Here is a 14,716-nt window from a genome sequence, read left to right as displayed (position 1 = left end):
GGTCACCGGTCATGCTCCGTCAGACACTAGAAAAATCCTCTTATTTTTTTTAAAAATTAATTATTTTTTTTAATTTATTAATTAAATTTAATTTGATTCCTCTATTAATTCTTTTTATAAAAGTTTAATCATATCCTTTATTTTTTAAAACTCGTTTAATTTGGTCCCTTTGTCTTTCCACCAGCTTCCAACATTTCCCAAAAATGGAACCAAATTTAATTTTAAATGTGATCAAAAGTGTATGTATTTTTTTTAAAAAAAATAAAAGATTTAATTGAAACCTTTTTAAAAAAATAGACTAAATTGAACTTAATAAATAAATTAAGGAATCAAATTAAACCTTTTAAAAATAAAAAGATTAAATTAAACCTAAAAAGTAAATTAAAAATAATAACAATTAAACTTCTTTACATAACATATAATTGATCAGTGTTATTATTACTTTATTATAATTTATGTATTAGATAGCCCAAAACTTTTCACTAAAGAGTCATCTTGAAAAATCCAGTTCATGCATCCAAAAATCACATTTTGCGTTCTTAGCAATTCGTTATGGTAAAACAAAATTAAATTTGCACTATTTATTTCAGTTTACTTTCTATTTTTTTTAATCTTATTCTGGTATTATTTATGAAAAAAAGGTTAAATTTTAATTTTTTACATTCTAAAATTTAAAATTTTCGAGTAATAAACTTTTAGGTACTAAAAACTTATTTTTTGTGGACTAATTAATGTAAAATTGTTCCGGCTTAATTAAAAAATTTATATTCTAATCCTGAACATACAGATACCAATTCAAGGACCCATTTTAAGTGTGAAGTGATACCTAATAAGGTTGGTTCCACTCTTTGCTTCTTTGTCATTTCTAGAAAGACTTGACCATAGACACTCCAATTGTCTGAAAATTCAAAATTGAGTTGCCAATTACCAAAACAACCAAGCATTCAATGTATAAAAATATTAATGGCGGTGGAAACTTGGAAGGAAGTGATCTTATCCGTTTTCTATATAAAGCAAGCACCGAACGGACCCAATCCTTGTGCAGTGGTGATCAACCATAAACTTATTCACCAAAGAGAAACCAAAAGGCTCAAAACACAACCATGATCAATCATGCTCTTTGTTTCTTAGTATTCCTATCTGCACTACATGCAACACATGCAGTTGAATACACTGTCACTAACAACGCACTCTCAACTCCTGGCGGCGTGGCTTTCCGTGACAAAATAGGGGCTGAATACGCCAAGCGAACACTTGACTCGGCCACCCAATTCATATGGAGGATCTTTCAGCAAAACAACCCTTCTGACAGAAAAAATGTGCAGAAGGTAAGCTTATTCGTTGATGACATGGATGGTGTTGCATATACTAGCAACAATCAAATCCATCTCAGTGCAAGATACGTTGGAAACAATAAAGGGGACGTGAAAACAGAGATAACAGGTGTGCTGTACCATGAAATGGTGCACGTTTGGCAGTGGAGTGGGAATGGTCGTGCTCCTGGTGGATTAATTGAAGGTATTGCGGACTATGTTAGGCTGAAGGCAAACTATGCACCTAGTCACTGGGTGAAAGCAGGGCAAGGACAGAAATGGGACCAGGGTTATGATGTTACTGCACGCTTTTTGGACTATTGTGATAGTCTCAAAAGTGGGTTTGTGGCACAACTTAACAAGTTGATGAGAACTGGTTATAGTGATCAATACTTCGTTCAGTTACTGGGAAAACCGGTTGATCAGCTCTGGCGAGACTACAAGGCCAAGTATGGCAATATTGCCTAATAACCTAAGAGCTTTTTAATTTAAAGAATAAGCGAGTATATCGCAATGTTTTTCAATAAGATTGTATCAGCTCTAAGATTCTGCTATTACAAGTTTTGGTGTTTTATTCAAAATAAAAATATTCTAAAGTTTTTAACCATAAGCATGACAAAATTAGAAAAACAAACGGATAAAAGGGAAAACATTGTTTTAGAGGATATGAGCTATTTACATGTTTAAAGGTATTGTTACTTGATGATTACGTTACTCCAAAAATAATTTTTAATAGAGTTAACTCAATAACACTTTGTACATGATTCAACCATTGGATATTTTGATATATGCTAAGATCGTTTCATCATTAGATTTAGTAAAGTTTCTGACCACCACAAAGTGAATAGATAGTCTTAGTAATTTTTAACTGCTAAAAGGTTTATATGTTTATAATGATTTAATATCAAAACTGTTACTATTTACCAAAAACTGCTGTGTTGATTTCAGAACACAAACAATTGTCTGCATATTTTTTGGTAATTTTGTTTACATCAGAATTTTATGTTTTCTTTCTTAATTACTTATTATTCAAATTAACCCTTGAATTAAACATTTTTATTTTTAAAGAATATCACTACTCAAGCGCTACTTTTCTTTAACTAAGATGAACAGAATTTCCATCAATTCCTACTGCACCCACCTAGTTGTCATTTTATAGCATTAACACCTAAAATTATCCAAACAATTAAGCATATAAAGTCAGTATTTTCCCCATGGTCTAAAAGAGCATAATATAGAAATATTTTCCAAAGAAACATGACATTGCGTTTAAGAGCAAAGATAATGACATTTATATGAAAGGGTGTGTCAAGAGTTTTACCTAACTATATCAAATAATTGTAGGTGGAAGTTTTTTTATTTTTGGAGTTTTACCTAAAATAATGATGTCCGCAGTTCCATAAGTAAGAATGTTTGTAAGAAGTGATAAGTACAGACCATTTTTCTTTTTCTAGCTGGTATTAGGTAGAAGATAAATTATTTTTTTCCGATAATAATAGGTTGGAAAACTTACTTTTTCATTTTAGTATGCATTTGAAAAAAATAGCATTCCTAAGAAATAATGTTTTCTGAAAAAAAAATTAATTAGTTTTTCAGGAAAACTCTTCAATGACAAAAGGTGAAAATTTTTATTTTTTTAGTTTAATTTTTTTATTATGGTAAAATTATTTTGTTATATTTTATTAAATTATATAATATGATAAATAATTAAAATAATGAATAAAAATATATATAATTTTTTAATTTCTAAAATTTTATATAATTTTTTTAATAAGCATTCAAATAAATTTTATTCATTTTTAGAAAATATAATTTGGAAGATTCATGATCTCTTGAAAATATTTCTGTTCTAGCAAACATCCCTTAACGAGTCATATTAAAATTGGATGCTTGTGTTTGTCGGTTCCGTGCTTTGGAGGTAGAAAGTGGATACAGTGATGGAAGATTGTCGCCAGCCGCGGCTAGATGAGCGTCTAGACACATATAGTATGATATATATAAACATATAATACTTGATCTAATTTTTTTTTTGGAAAAATATAAATTATATTAAACTTAACGGGATATATCCTGTAATTAGAGAAAAGTAAAGTCTCTCTAATATAAGAAAATTTAGATCAAAATATTATAATAAATATAACAGGTACGTTTATTTATAATTGACCTGATTTTTATCCCATTGACGAGAGATATATAGCCAGATGGAAACAACATTGGGCTTCGGCCTAACTTGAATAGTCAAGCAGAATAAAATGCAGGTTGATCATATCTATTTAGGTTTGATTTTGACTATTTACGAAAACAATAAAATGAAAGTTGGCTAGCTAGTCTATTCTGCCGCGCGCCAAATGCCTTACTTCTCACGTTTCATGACTCAATACCCTAAACTCCAAAATAGCGCACTTAATATGATACATACACTTTCCAAATGGCATGTAAAATTGCCAAATCAACCATCTTTATGATATTAGATTTGACCAGCATTTCATGAATCATTTGATTGTGTTTTTGTTTTTTAGTTTTTAAAAATTATTTTTATAAAATATTTTTTAAAGTTGAAAAAGAAATATTCATTTTCAAAATAGTTGTCAGATACTATTCCTTTTAAATGATTTTTTTTTATGTTTTCTCGTTTTCAAAATATAAAAAGATATTTTTCAAGAATTGAAAAAAAAACAAGCATAAATGGTGTTTCTTTTTTGTTATAGTGCACAAATTTTCTTTTTTACTAGTTAGATAAAATAAAATAAAATAATAGAAAAATTATTTTTATATAAAACATTTACATATCCTTCCACTATATTTTTTTCTACTATTTCTTACACAAATTTTGAAAAACAAAAATAAATTCATATTTTGTAATTAACATAAACAAAAATAAATAAGTAAAAAATACTTTTGTTTTCAAAATAAACATTTTTTTAATACGTTGTTCTGATATTATCTGTTGGACATAAATGGCATGTGTGTGTACGTGTTTTTTGTCTCTCTTGCTGATGTTTTCCCGTAGTATTTCGTTCATACTCAATAGCAATCCTCATTTCCCATTTATATTGGCAAGACTTTTCTCCCTAAAAAAATTGGACTAGGTCATACAATACCAATTACCTGGAAGATTCAAAATGTCGTTACGTTAATGGCGTGGAGTGACCACTAGCTTGCTCTTTTTATTATATAAAGCACCCTACACTTTACTTTTACAACAAGCAACCAAACACTTGCTCTATAAGAGAAACCAAAAGCAACCATGGCAATGCGTTCCCTTTGCTTCTTAGTGTTTCTAGCTGCAGCAATGCAAGGAACACTTGCAGTTGATTACACTGTCACCAACAACGCCCTCTCAACCTCTGGTGGCGTGCGTTTCCGTGATGCAATAGGGGACGATTATGCAAAACAAACGCTCGACTCAGCCACCCAATTCATATGGGGGGTGCTCCAGCAAAACGCTCCTGCTGATAGAAAAGATGTGCAAAAAGTAAACTTGTTCGTGGATGACATGGATGGCGTTGCATATACCAGCAACGATGAGATTCATTTGAGTGCAAGATATGTCAATGACTATAGTGGGGACCTGAAAACAGAGATCACAGGGGTGTTGTACCATGAAATGGTCCACGTTTGGCAATGGAATGGGAATGGCCAAACTCCTAGTGGATTAATTGAAGGTATTGCAGACTATGTTAGGCTGAAGGCAAATTATGCACCTAGTCACTGGGTGAAAGCAGGGCAAGGAGAGAAATGGGACCAGGGTTATGATGTTACTGCTCATTTTCTTGACTATTGTGATTCTCTCAAAAGTGGGTTTGTGGCACAATTGAACCAGCAGATGAGGGATGGTTACAGTGATCAACTCTTTGTTCAGCTACTGGGGAAGACAGTTGATCAGCTTTGGCAAGACTACAAGGCTAAGTATGGCACTAGTTAAGAGGCTATGAGAGCTTTGTACGATATTTTTAAAAATAAGCGAGAATGTCGCAATCTATTTGTAGATTAATTTGTATTAAGTCTATGTGTATTCAGCAGAATGGATGTTGTACCTAACTCTGATCTGTAAGCCGTGTGTGTGTGCCAATAATTGAAAATGATGATTATTCTACTGATGGACAAGTTAAATAAAGAGACGTTTAGAGGATATAAATCATTATCAGCTATTCTATATTTTTGCTGTTGATGTTTTATTAGCACATATAGAAAATAAAAAGGTAATATACTCTGTCTTATCCCAGATTGATTTTCTAATATGGAAAAGACTTTGCCAAATCTATTTTGCTCTTTTTTTACTAATTGTTTCTTCTTTTCAATAGATTATGCTAATAGACATTATTTATTTACTTTCAAATCTTTTATAATAATTTTATTTATACATTTTTTTTGTTTCTTTCCGCCTTTAATAATTAAATTATTTTCATCAAATGTCATTGGTTCAAGTAAAAGTTGACTTGAACTCTTAAATAGAATTTCAAGTTCAAATTATATAGGTAAAAATTTATAATTGAAATAAGAGATTTTTTAAAAATGATCAACTAAATTTTTCTATAAAGATAACGAAAATCATTTTGTACCAACAACTTAATGACATAAAAGCTATTTTAAATTAAATTCACAAGTTCTATTTAGACTTTTATAAATATTAATTCTCTCAATATATATTTTTCATGTATGTTCAGACCACTTAAATTGAGTTTTTAACACATTTTTGTTTTCTCATAAATGTTATCTCAGCCTTTTTTTATTATTTGTTAAATATTTTATAAGTCATCAATATTTTTTTTTGCAAAAATAAAATTTTAGTCTCTAGTCTATATTTTAGGTCTTAGTTTAATTTTTTATGTTTTATTTGGAAGGAAGGATGAAAATAGAGAGAATAAAAATAAAAGAAAGATATTTGAATTAAAGTAAAATGTAGAAGATGTGAAACCCACACTATTTCTCCTTTATTTCTCTCTCCTTCCCCTCTATTTTTCCCTACCAAACAAAACATTAAGTTTAAACAAATTTAAGCATTAATGAAGTCATTTTTTATTGACATAACAAACCATAATTTTTTTGCACGCATAGTTAGATAAAAAAAAATGATAGAGACATTATTCTGATAAACACTTTTATCCTTCTATAAAGAATTATATAATTTGTCTTATACTAAGAAAATGTATAATGAGTAAATGATAAATTAGATAGTTTATAAAAATGGTCTTCACTTTTTTAACAATTAACAAATTTTTCATCTTGTGGAGAGAAAAATTGTATGGGAAAAAATTATTATTTTTTTACTATTTCTTATATAGATTTTTAAAAATAAAAATGTAATAATGTCTTTATAATGAAACATAAAAAAAAAATCAGTTTTTCATTACTTTTGATCTTAATATGTCTTTTCTTCGGGATCCATTAATACGAAACTTCCTCCTACCATATTGCAAGACTCTTTGCATTGCGAAAGCAAAAAATAATTGCGTAGAACATGTTGACCTCTACCGGCGAGAAACTATTAAGTGCATTGGTATGGGATTACGGTAATAGTTGCGATTAATTTCTACGTGACATATGATAAAATTAAAGTGTTATTATTTGAAAATAAAAAAAATTAAGTGTCACTATTTTTTTTTTAAATTGAAAAATTCAAATACCAGCTTGGGTGGAAGTAGGTTCGCATATATCATAAGCAAAATCTCATGTAAATAAAAAAATATTAAAAAGAAACTTAGTAAAAAGAATCAATCTATTTTTTGAAGGAGAAAAATATCAATCAAAATCATTCTTGTTTTCTGATAAGACTAGTAGTCAACAACCAATAGATATTTAGCATCAATTATAGCATTCCAAAAGACTAGAACTGTAGACATTTAATGTCTAAAACTACCCTAATGATTTTTCGTGACCGACATTTCTCAGAAGAAAATTGGACTAGGTCATACGATATGGCACCCCAATTACCTGGAAGTTTCAAAATGAGGTTACGGAAACGACCACCAGCTTGATTTGACTTTTTGTTATATATAAAGCACCCAACCGAACACTATACTTTTGCAGTGACCAGCCAAATCTTGATTCTCGAAAAGCAACATGATGATGCATGTGGTTTGCTTCTCAGTGTTTTCTGGACTATTGTGATGGTCTCAAAAATGGGTTTGTGGCACAATTGAACAAGCAGATGAGGACTGGTTATAGTGATCAACTCTTTGTTCAGCTACTGGGGAAGACAGTTGATCAACTTTGGCAAACTACAAGGCTAAGTATGGAAATATACCCTAAGTAAATGGTTAAGACCTTGGTAATTTTAAAATAAGCGACTATGTCGCAATCTCTATGAGTTGCAACAAGAATGATTCTGATTTGTGAGCCATGTGTACGCCTAAAATTTAAAATGATTATACATATTTACAAGTTTAAGAAAAAGCTATTTCTATATTTTTTTATTGATGATGTGATATTGGCTGCATATAGAACATATAAGCTACAATATACTATATTCGATCTTTCCCCATATTGAAATTCTGCGTCACCAATTTGAAACCTACTTTGCCATGTTTTTACTAATTAAACAATGTTTTTTTTATGACGCAGAATTTCAATCTGTTTTTACCGCCAATATCCCCAAACATATATTTTTACTATTGACGGAATTCTTAATTACAATTAATAATCGATTTCTTTGTGCATATTTTTAAATTGATGACATTAAATTCATTTAATAGTTTATAAATAAGTTTCCCTTTAACACATCTTTTTTTATTAAAATGATATAGAATGTGACCCTGTGTAGATGAATTTTGCAATGCAATTGAGTTTACAAATCTCTGACGTTATTATATCATTTTAAATCTACCTATTTTATTTTTCATGACAGAATTTACCAATTTTATAAAGAATTAAAAATGATTTTTTTATTAAAATGTATTACTAACATATTTAGATATGATTTTTAATTTCTAGCTAGTCTAAGTTTACAGTAATTTTTATGGAGTTTGATTTCTACATACTGTGTTACACAAAAAAATATTTATACAGTCAATATAAAAATTATTCAAAAATCACGGTGGATATAATTTTTAAGATGGTCCACACAGAGATGTTTGTAAGAGAAATGTTATCAGGATGGATATTAATTAGAAAGTAATAAAAACTGTTGCTAGAGCAACTCCCAGATAGAAGAAACAGAGATATATAAATATAATTTGTCATCATAATGTTGACAGGAAAACTGTTATCTATTGGTACGTACACACAGCCAAAATGTTGGGAAGCACGATACGTTACGGAGGTATTGAACTGTTGATATAGCAAAACCTTGTTATAGCTAGTATTGCCGAATTGCTGAAATAATTTCAGCAATGCCTTCAAATTTTCTTCTTTCTTTGAGAAGCATCTTAGCTAAATCAAGTGCCCGCCGTTCACAACTTGCCCGTTTAGCAGCATCAGCAATGGATTCGAAATCCTCAACATGTGCCACACCAACAATTCTCCTGCCAATCAAATAAGTATGATGCAAGTGTTAGCCATTCCACCCAAAATAAGGATTTTCATGTTCTTTTGTGAAGATGGTAACACTAATCAGCTCATGAAATTTTAACTCATTTTGCTCAACTTTAGGCTATGTTTGGATAAAAAGTTTGAAAAGTACTTTTATGAATTTCAATGCACAATTTTGAATTCTAATACACAAGATGGAGAAGGAAAATTTGTTTTAGTTTGGAAAAAAAATACTTTTGAACCCTCTACTGGAATCCTAACATATACTTCCTCTTTTCTTAATTATAAAATTCTTTTTAGAAATTTGTTTATCCTTTTTTATAAGATCATTTTCTAATTTCTAGATATATTAATTATTTTTTTCCTACATACTCTTGCTTAATTATTCTCTTTCTAAACATTAATGAAAAGTAATTAAGTAGATAAAAAGAAAAAAAAATTAAATGATATTACAATTAATTGACAGATTTAATATAATTAGCTAAATTAATTACTTTTCTTAAGGAACGTGAATTAGTTGAAAATGTCTTATAATTAGAGACGGAGGGAATACAAAAACCATAAAACAAAGCTAGTCTGGACTTTACATCTACTGGTGTGTTAAGCATTATAATGTTGACCATATAGCCTAGTGAGTGTAACATCAGAACATAAGATGCACAATGGTCCAATGAATGATTAATGATGGATATCTTCCACCACGAAGAAATAATATGGGTTAAGGAGAGAGTATGGCTAGGTAGGGGCAGCCTCAACCAAACAGTTACCTGAGATGACTCTTGACATGTACCGCACAGGCATTCTAACATTCTCATGCAAAAAAGCTTGTTTTAAAAATAATTTTACGAGGAAAAAAAAATCAATCAAACATTTAAAGGGCAAACGATTAGAGGTACTCATAATACGACAATACATGCAGATGTGATCAAATAGAATTAAATCTACAGGCACCACTGCCCCTATATATATTTGTACATATACAGAAAAATTGCACTAATAATCCATGTCAAATATCCAATTAGTTCCTACTGAAAAATAATGTACCATACTTTATATGAAACCTTCTGGCATTAGTCACAAAAAAAGATCAACAAAAAAATTTTATGAAGGCAAATAATGTCCAAATGTATATACTTGTATACCGATTCTTTGAAAAGAAGTGTGCAACTGAGATATTGAAATGGAACCGAGCGATGAAAACACAGAAGATACAAATACAAGGTCTAAATATGAAAAATAACTCAAATATACAAATCAACAAAATTCTAGAGTTATTTAATAATATTATAATAATGAATAGTTAGAAAAAAGTGAAAAACAATATGTAAATTTAATGCTTAAAAACTCTTGCTTAAAGATTTTGTTTATTGCTAAACAAACTGGCAATAGAACTGTAAGAGACAAACTACCCCCACAATCTTAAGCTATCAGCTGGTGAAAGTTCATCAATGGTTTTATATATAACATCCCTTCTCAAGCAAGAGCCTTTCAGTGTGAAGAATGAATAATGCATATGCTCAATTTTAACTGGTACTGAAATTCAATTTTTTTATGGATGCAATTGGTTAGAAAGGGTAAACCATATCAATGCTTAAACAGCAACTGAGCCTTTTTCACTAAATGGGGTCGACTACATAGATCAAAAGAATGACCATCTCAAAAGTTGAAGTTATTAATTATAAGATCAAGAATGGTTATATAGCTAACATAAACAAGAAATCCCAGGAATCATGAATGCACAAATTATATAGCATTATAGTAAAAATGATTATCTGCAATCTCACATAATCTTTTGTTACACGAGGGAAAAAATATTAGAGAAAAAGTCTCACCTAATCATTTTAGCAGCACCAAATCCAAGACTGTCGTGAAACAAATCTGTCATGTATTTCTTCTGTACAAGCAGTTGAACCTCAGGATTGTTATAGATTGCTGGAAGATATGCTTCACCAGCACCATCTTTGTGCTCATCCCAAAGTGAAGTGAATTTTTTATAGAAAAGATTCCAACTGTCTTCAATCGTCTTAAGAATCCACTCCTTATAGGACTGCATAATGTAGAGTTTAGATAAGGAATAACACTTTTTTCCCCTACAATCAATGGTCTTCAGCAATTATTTAGGATTACAGTTTAAATGCCAAATCTCATTATTTCATGCATCCTGCAATGCAATGCAGTAACTCAAATGAAAGGAAAAGACCAATCATTGGCACCACACAGACAAAACAAGAGAACAATACAAGGTAATTCAAAACTACAAATAAACAAAGACAGCAAAAATTAGAAACATAATGCCATGATATCTATAAGGATATGTAGGACCACTTAATGAAATTGGCCTCTGCCATGAAACCAAACTACCAAAGTGAAATAAAAATTACAATATTAAAAAAAAAGCAAGAGAGTTTAAGTTGTAGCTAGATTATGGAGAATAACAAGAAATGTGACTAAATAACAACTATAGTATGCAAAGAAGAGGACAAGTAAGGACCACAGAAGACATGGAAAAAGGGGACCTACTTTTCGATCATTTGCTTCATCAGCATGCCCATCTTGAGCAAAGAAAGCCAAAATCAAGTTTCCCAAGAATGCTCCAATATCAAAACCCATTGGTCCATAAAATGCAAATTCTGGATCAATAACTTGAGTTGATTCACGAGTAACCATCACAGAACCAGTGTGTAGATCTCCATGTATTAGTGCCTGGGCCCTCTCAATGAACCTACAGGACCATAAATTCCTATAAAGAAAAAATCTAACAACGAAACTACAGCATATAATGGGTAAAAACAAAGAGAGCCACAATACTTGGATTTCAGCTCAGCAACTTCAAGCTTCAGCAGATTGTCTTCCCGAACAGCCTCAGCATCACGATCAAGATAGGGGGAAGTACAACGATTATATTGAGAAACTTTATAAGGGTCAGAGAAAACGACCTGTTCAGTGAGCCTGCATAACTCCACATTCCCACAAAATTCGGCAACTGCATGAAGCCAATATGAATTCAATTCAATCCAAAGGTAACCCCAATAGACAATTAAATGTGTAAGAACTTCCTTATAGTCACAACAAGAGAATATCAGTCAGAGCTAAATTACATAAACTTCACAATGATACACTTACAAAATAAAGGTCAACTTATTCACATGGTCCCTATAGTTATCCTCATTTTAAGTTTTAGTCTCCACATGAAAAAAGTGTAAGTTTTAGTTCCTACATGTATATAAAAGTTTAGTTTTTATCCTTATCGCTAACACCAGAGAAAACATTTTAGTAGTTTAAAACCGCTACAAAGACTTTCTGCGAATGATGAACCGTCACAAAAAATTGTATAGATACTAAAACTGATAGTTTTCTTGTATAGGAACTAAACCTTAAATTGGGAAAAACTATAGAGACCAAAGTGAATAGTTTAACCTAAAATGAACTAAGAGAGACAAAACGAATCAAACTTCTAGCATATATACATCCTAACATGTTTAGAAATTCCCTCATCTAACTTGTCAATAAAGTGACAAGGGTAAGGTTATACCGTCCCGTTTGTGGTCAGCAGTGGAACGGAAAAGCAGAGACGTGAAGAAGAGTGTCTTCGCCATGAAATCAGCCATGTGTTCAGCCAAAAGAGGGTACTCAATCCCAGCAATCAACCCTTTTCTGAGGATTATATGTGGGGGCTCCAAGTAACGCATACCGATCAAAGACATGGTACGGTCAAAGTGATACACTTCAGGAACATGTTCGGGGATTAAACGACCCTCTTCTTTCAGTGCCAGCGACTCAAAATACGCTCTCTCCTTCGTCATAGGCCACGATTCCCCTATGCAACGAACGTACGGCAGAGCCTATACAAGAAAGAAACGAAATTGGCGATTGCCCGTGATTTTGTGGAACATAAAAAAAAAAGTGTTTTTTTGGGTTTTGGCTGAATCGTGAAAGTGTTTGTTTGTTACCTGTTTGATGACAAAAGAACCTGCGGGGTTGGAAACAATGAAGACGAAGTTAAGGTTGCCATCTCCGACTTCTTTGACTGATAAGTCGTCGAGGTTGTCGGCGAGTTTGGAGGAGAGGGCGGGGACGGACTTTATGTATTCGATGAGGGACGTGTCGTCGAGTGGTCGGAACTCCGAGAAAGACATGGTGGCCGGCGACAGTGGAGCAATGGTACTCTACTCTCCCAAGTTCCAAATGGATGGAATCTTTAGTGCGTTTTTCTATTCCATTTGGAGGAGAGACGCTAACAAATTCGTGGATTTTTTAACAGGATTTTGATTCTTCATGTCTAGTGTCATTTTATATTCTTTTGAGAAAGATAACAGATTAAAATTATTGATGAGAAAAATGAAAAGAAAATAAATTCAAATCTATGTTTTGAATTAGTGTCAAATGTAAAAGTGTGAATTTCAATAATTTTATTATTCATTTTTAGTGTGTTCACTATTTTTATCTTTCTCTTGTAGATGAACACATCCTTCGTGGAATTAAAAATATTATCATGTATACTCTTTATCATAATTTTTAATGAAAACTTTGTTTATTAATTTTTTATTAATATTCTTAAAATACTTATTAAGAAGATTGTAATATAATATATATATATATATATATATATATATACAATGAATTATAAATTTACTTTTATTTTTAGTAATGATCGAAATACTTCAATTTTATTTTCTTTGGAATAATAAAGTAATTTTGAAAAGTCAAATCAAGAGAAAGGTGATGAGTGGTCGATAGACGTTTTGTTTTGAAAAAGGAAAATAATGGTAGAGCAATGAATCTGGACAACCTTTTTTTTTTCTCCAAAAGGACAGAATTTTGATTAAGTTTGGGGTACTTACCGAATGGACCGCGTTAATTTTAGGAGAATCATAACATTTTGAAACTAATTTTCTTTAATTTAAAATGCATTATAGTTATAATTCATTAAAAAGGAAGAATAGACATATTTTATTCGTGTGGCTAAAAGTGTCACAAAGGATTTTTTTTGAATTAATAAGTAAACATTTATGCTATAAGATTTCTTGTAAAAAGTTATAATAATTTACCTTACATTTTTTTACAGCAATATTATACCTTACATTGAATAGTATTTATAAAAAAAATATTATTATAGCTGTCAAAAAGAATAATATTATAAAAAGTACTATATGATTAATTTATATTTAAAATAATAACATGCTAATTATTAACTTGTATAGGGTTAAATATATGTATTTTTTATACCTGAAAATATTATAATTTTTTATTCTTTAGAAAAATGTTTTTTTGTTCTTATATTTTAGCAAAAACACGTTTTTAGTTTTTGGTGAGAAACCAAACTTACGCCACTTCGACAAATATAAAAAATAAAAAGTGAGGAAACTTTTTACATGGAATCAAACTAAAGTTTATAATATTTTTAGAAATTAAAAACTTATAATTTTTCACGGATTATTTAAAATAATAAATAAGAAAGAATGAAGGTATTTTCGTGAGATTCACTAAAATAATTCCACTGATATGTATAGGGAAAGCTCTCCACTTTTATTTTATTTTTTTCATCATTTTTTCCATAATGTTTTTCTTCTACTTATATCTTCTTCTTCTTCTTCTTTTTGGACCTTTTTTCTTTTATTTCATCCCTCTTTATTTTATTCTCAATGCAAATATATCAAGTAATTTAGGCCTTAGGGGCGTCAGCTCATTCTCCATCTAATTTATTTAAGACCAACTAGGATCTTGAAAGAAATTACATGATAAAGCATGCTTCATGGTTGCCATAATGCTATCCAATTACTGTACCAACTTTAAAGAGTCTATTTCACTACATAGTACATATCTTATTTCTTTCCATTTTTTATCATAAATTAGATACATGGATCCAAGGTAGAAACTATACACCTCAAAAAGTAAGCAAAATAAATAAATAAATAAATTACACGTATCTTTAA

At 30.4% G+C, this 14,716-nt stretch overlaps 3 protein-coding genes across 3 annotated transcripts; 2 read left to right on the top strand and 1 right to left on the bottom strand.

Annotated features, from left to right (window-relative positions):
* Positions 1-1,001: 1,001 nt before the first annotated feature.
* Positions 1,002-1,920, top strand: LOC114401776. The gene has a single exon (XM_028364362.1). It carries the CDS (start codon positions 1,104-1,106, stop codon positions 1,779-1,781), a length of 678 nt encoding a protein of 225 aa, XP_028220163.1. The 5' UTR covers positions 1,002-1,103; the 3' UTR covers positions 1,782-1,920.
* Positions 1,921-4,400: 2,480 nt separating this feature from the next.
* LOC114403700 lies at positions 4,401-5,484 on the top strand. The gene has a single exon (XM_028366813.1). The coding sequence runs from the start codon at positions 4,561-4,563 to the stop codon at positions 5,236-5,238; it is 678 nt and encodes a 225-aa protein (XP_028222614.1). The 5' UTR covers positions 4,401-4,560; the 3' UTR covers positions 5,239-5,484.
* A 2,901-nt stretch (positions 5,485-8,385) lies between these two features.
* Positions 8,386-13,177, bottom strand: LOC114403107 (methylthioribose kinase 1-like). The gene is made up of 6 exons (XM_028365850.1): positions 12,734-13,177; positions 12,316-12,625; positions 11,592-11,766; positions 11,304-11,505; positions 10,616-10,830; positions 8,386-8,776 (listed from the first exon to the last, which is right to left on the bottom strand). Exons 1-6 carry the CDS (start codon positions 12,917-12,919, stop codon positions 8,611-8,613), a joined length of 1,254 nt encoding a protein of 417 aa, XP_028221651.1. The 5' UTR covers positions 12,920-13,177; the 3' UTR covers positions 8,386-8,610.
* Positions 13,178-14,716: the final 1,539 nt, after the last annotated feature.

The sequence above is a fragment of the Glycine soja genome, chromosome 20 (assembly GCF_004193775.1).
Source record: "Glycine soja cultivar W05 chromosome 20, ASM419377v2, whole genome shotgun sequence".
Taxonomy (NCBI): domain Eukaryota; kingdom Viridiplantae; phylum Streptophyta; class Magnoliopsida; order Fabales; family Fabaceae; genus Glycine; species Glycine soja.
This window is presented reverse-complemented; position numbering and strand designations above follow the sequence as displayed.

Excerpts from the sequence above, each read along its gene's own strand:
- LOC114401776 (XM_028364362.1), top strand. The coding sequence starts at position 1,104 with ATGATCAATCATGCTCTTTGTTTCTTAGTATTCCTATCTGCACTACAT.
- LOC114403700 (XM_028366813.1), top strand. The coding sequence starts at position 4,561 with ATGGCAATGCGTTCCCTTTGCTTCTTAGTGTTTCTAGCTGCAGCAATG.
- LOC114403107 (XM_028365850.1), bottom strand. The coding sequence starts at position 12,919 with ATGTCTTTCTCGGAGTTCCGACCACTCGACGACACGTCCCTCATCGAA. Across the intron at positions 11,767-12,315 it reads TGCTGACCACAAACGGGACG|TTGCCGAATTTTGTGGGAAT; the intron begins GTATAACCTTAC and ends GGCTTCATGCAG. Across the intron at positions 11,506-11,591 it reads GTTGCTGAGCTGAAATCCAA|GTTCATTGAGAGGGCCCAGG; the intron begins GTATTGTGGCTC and ends ATGGTCCTGTAG.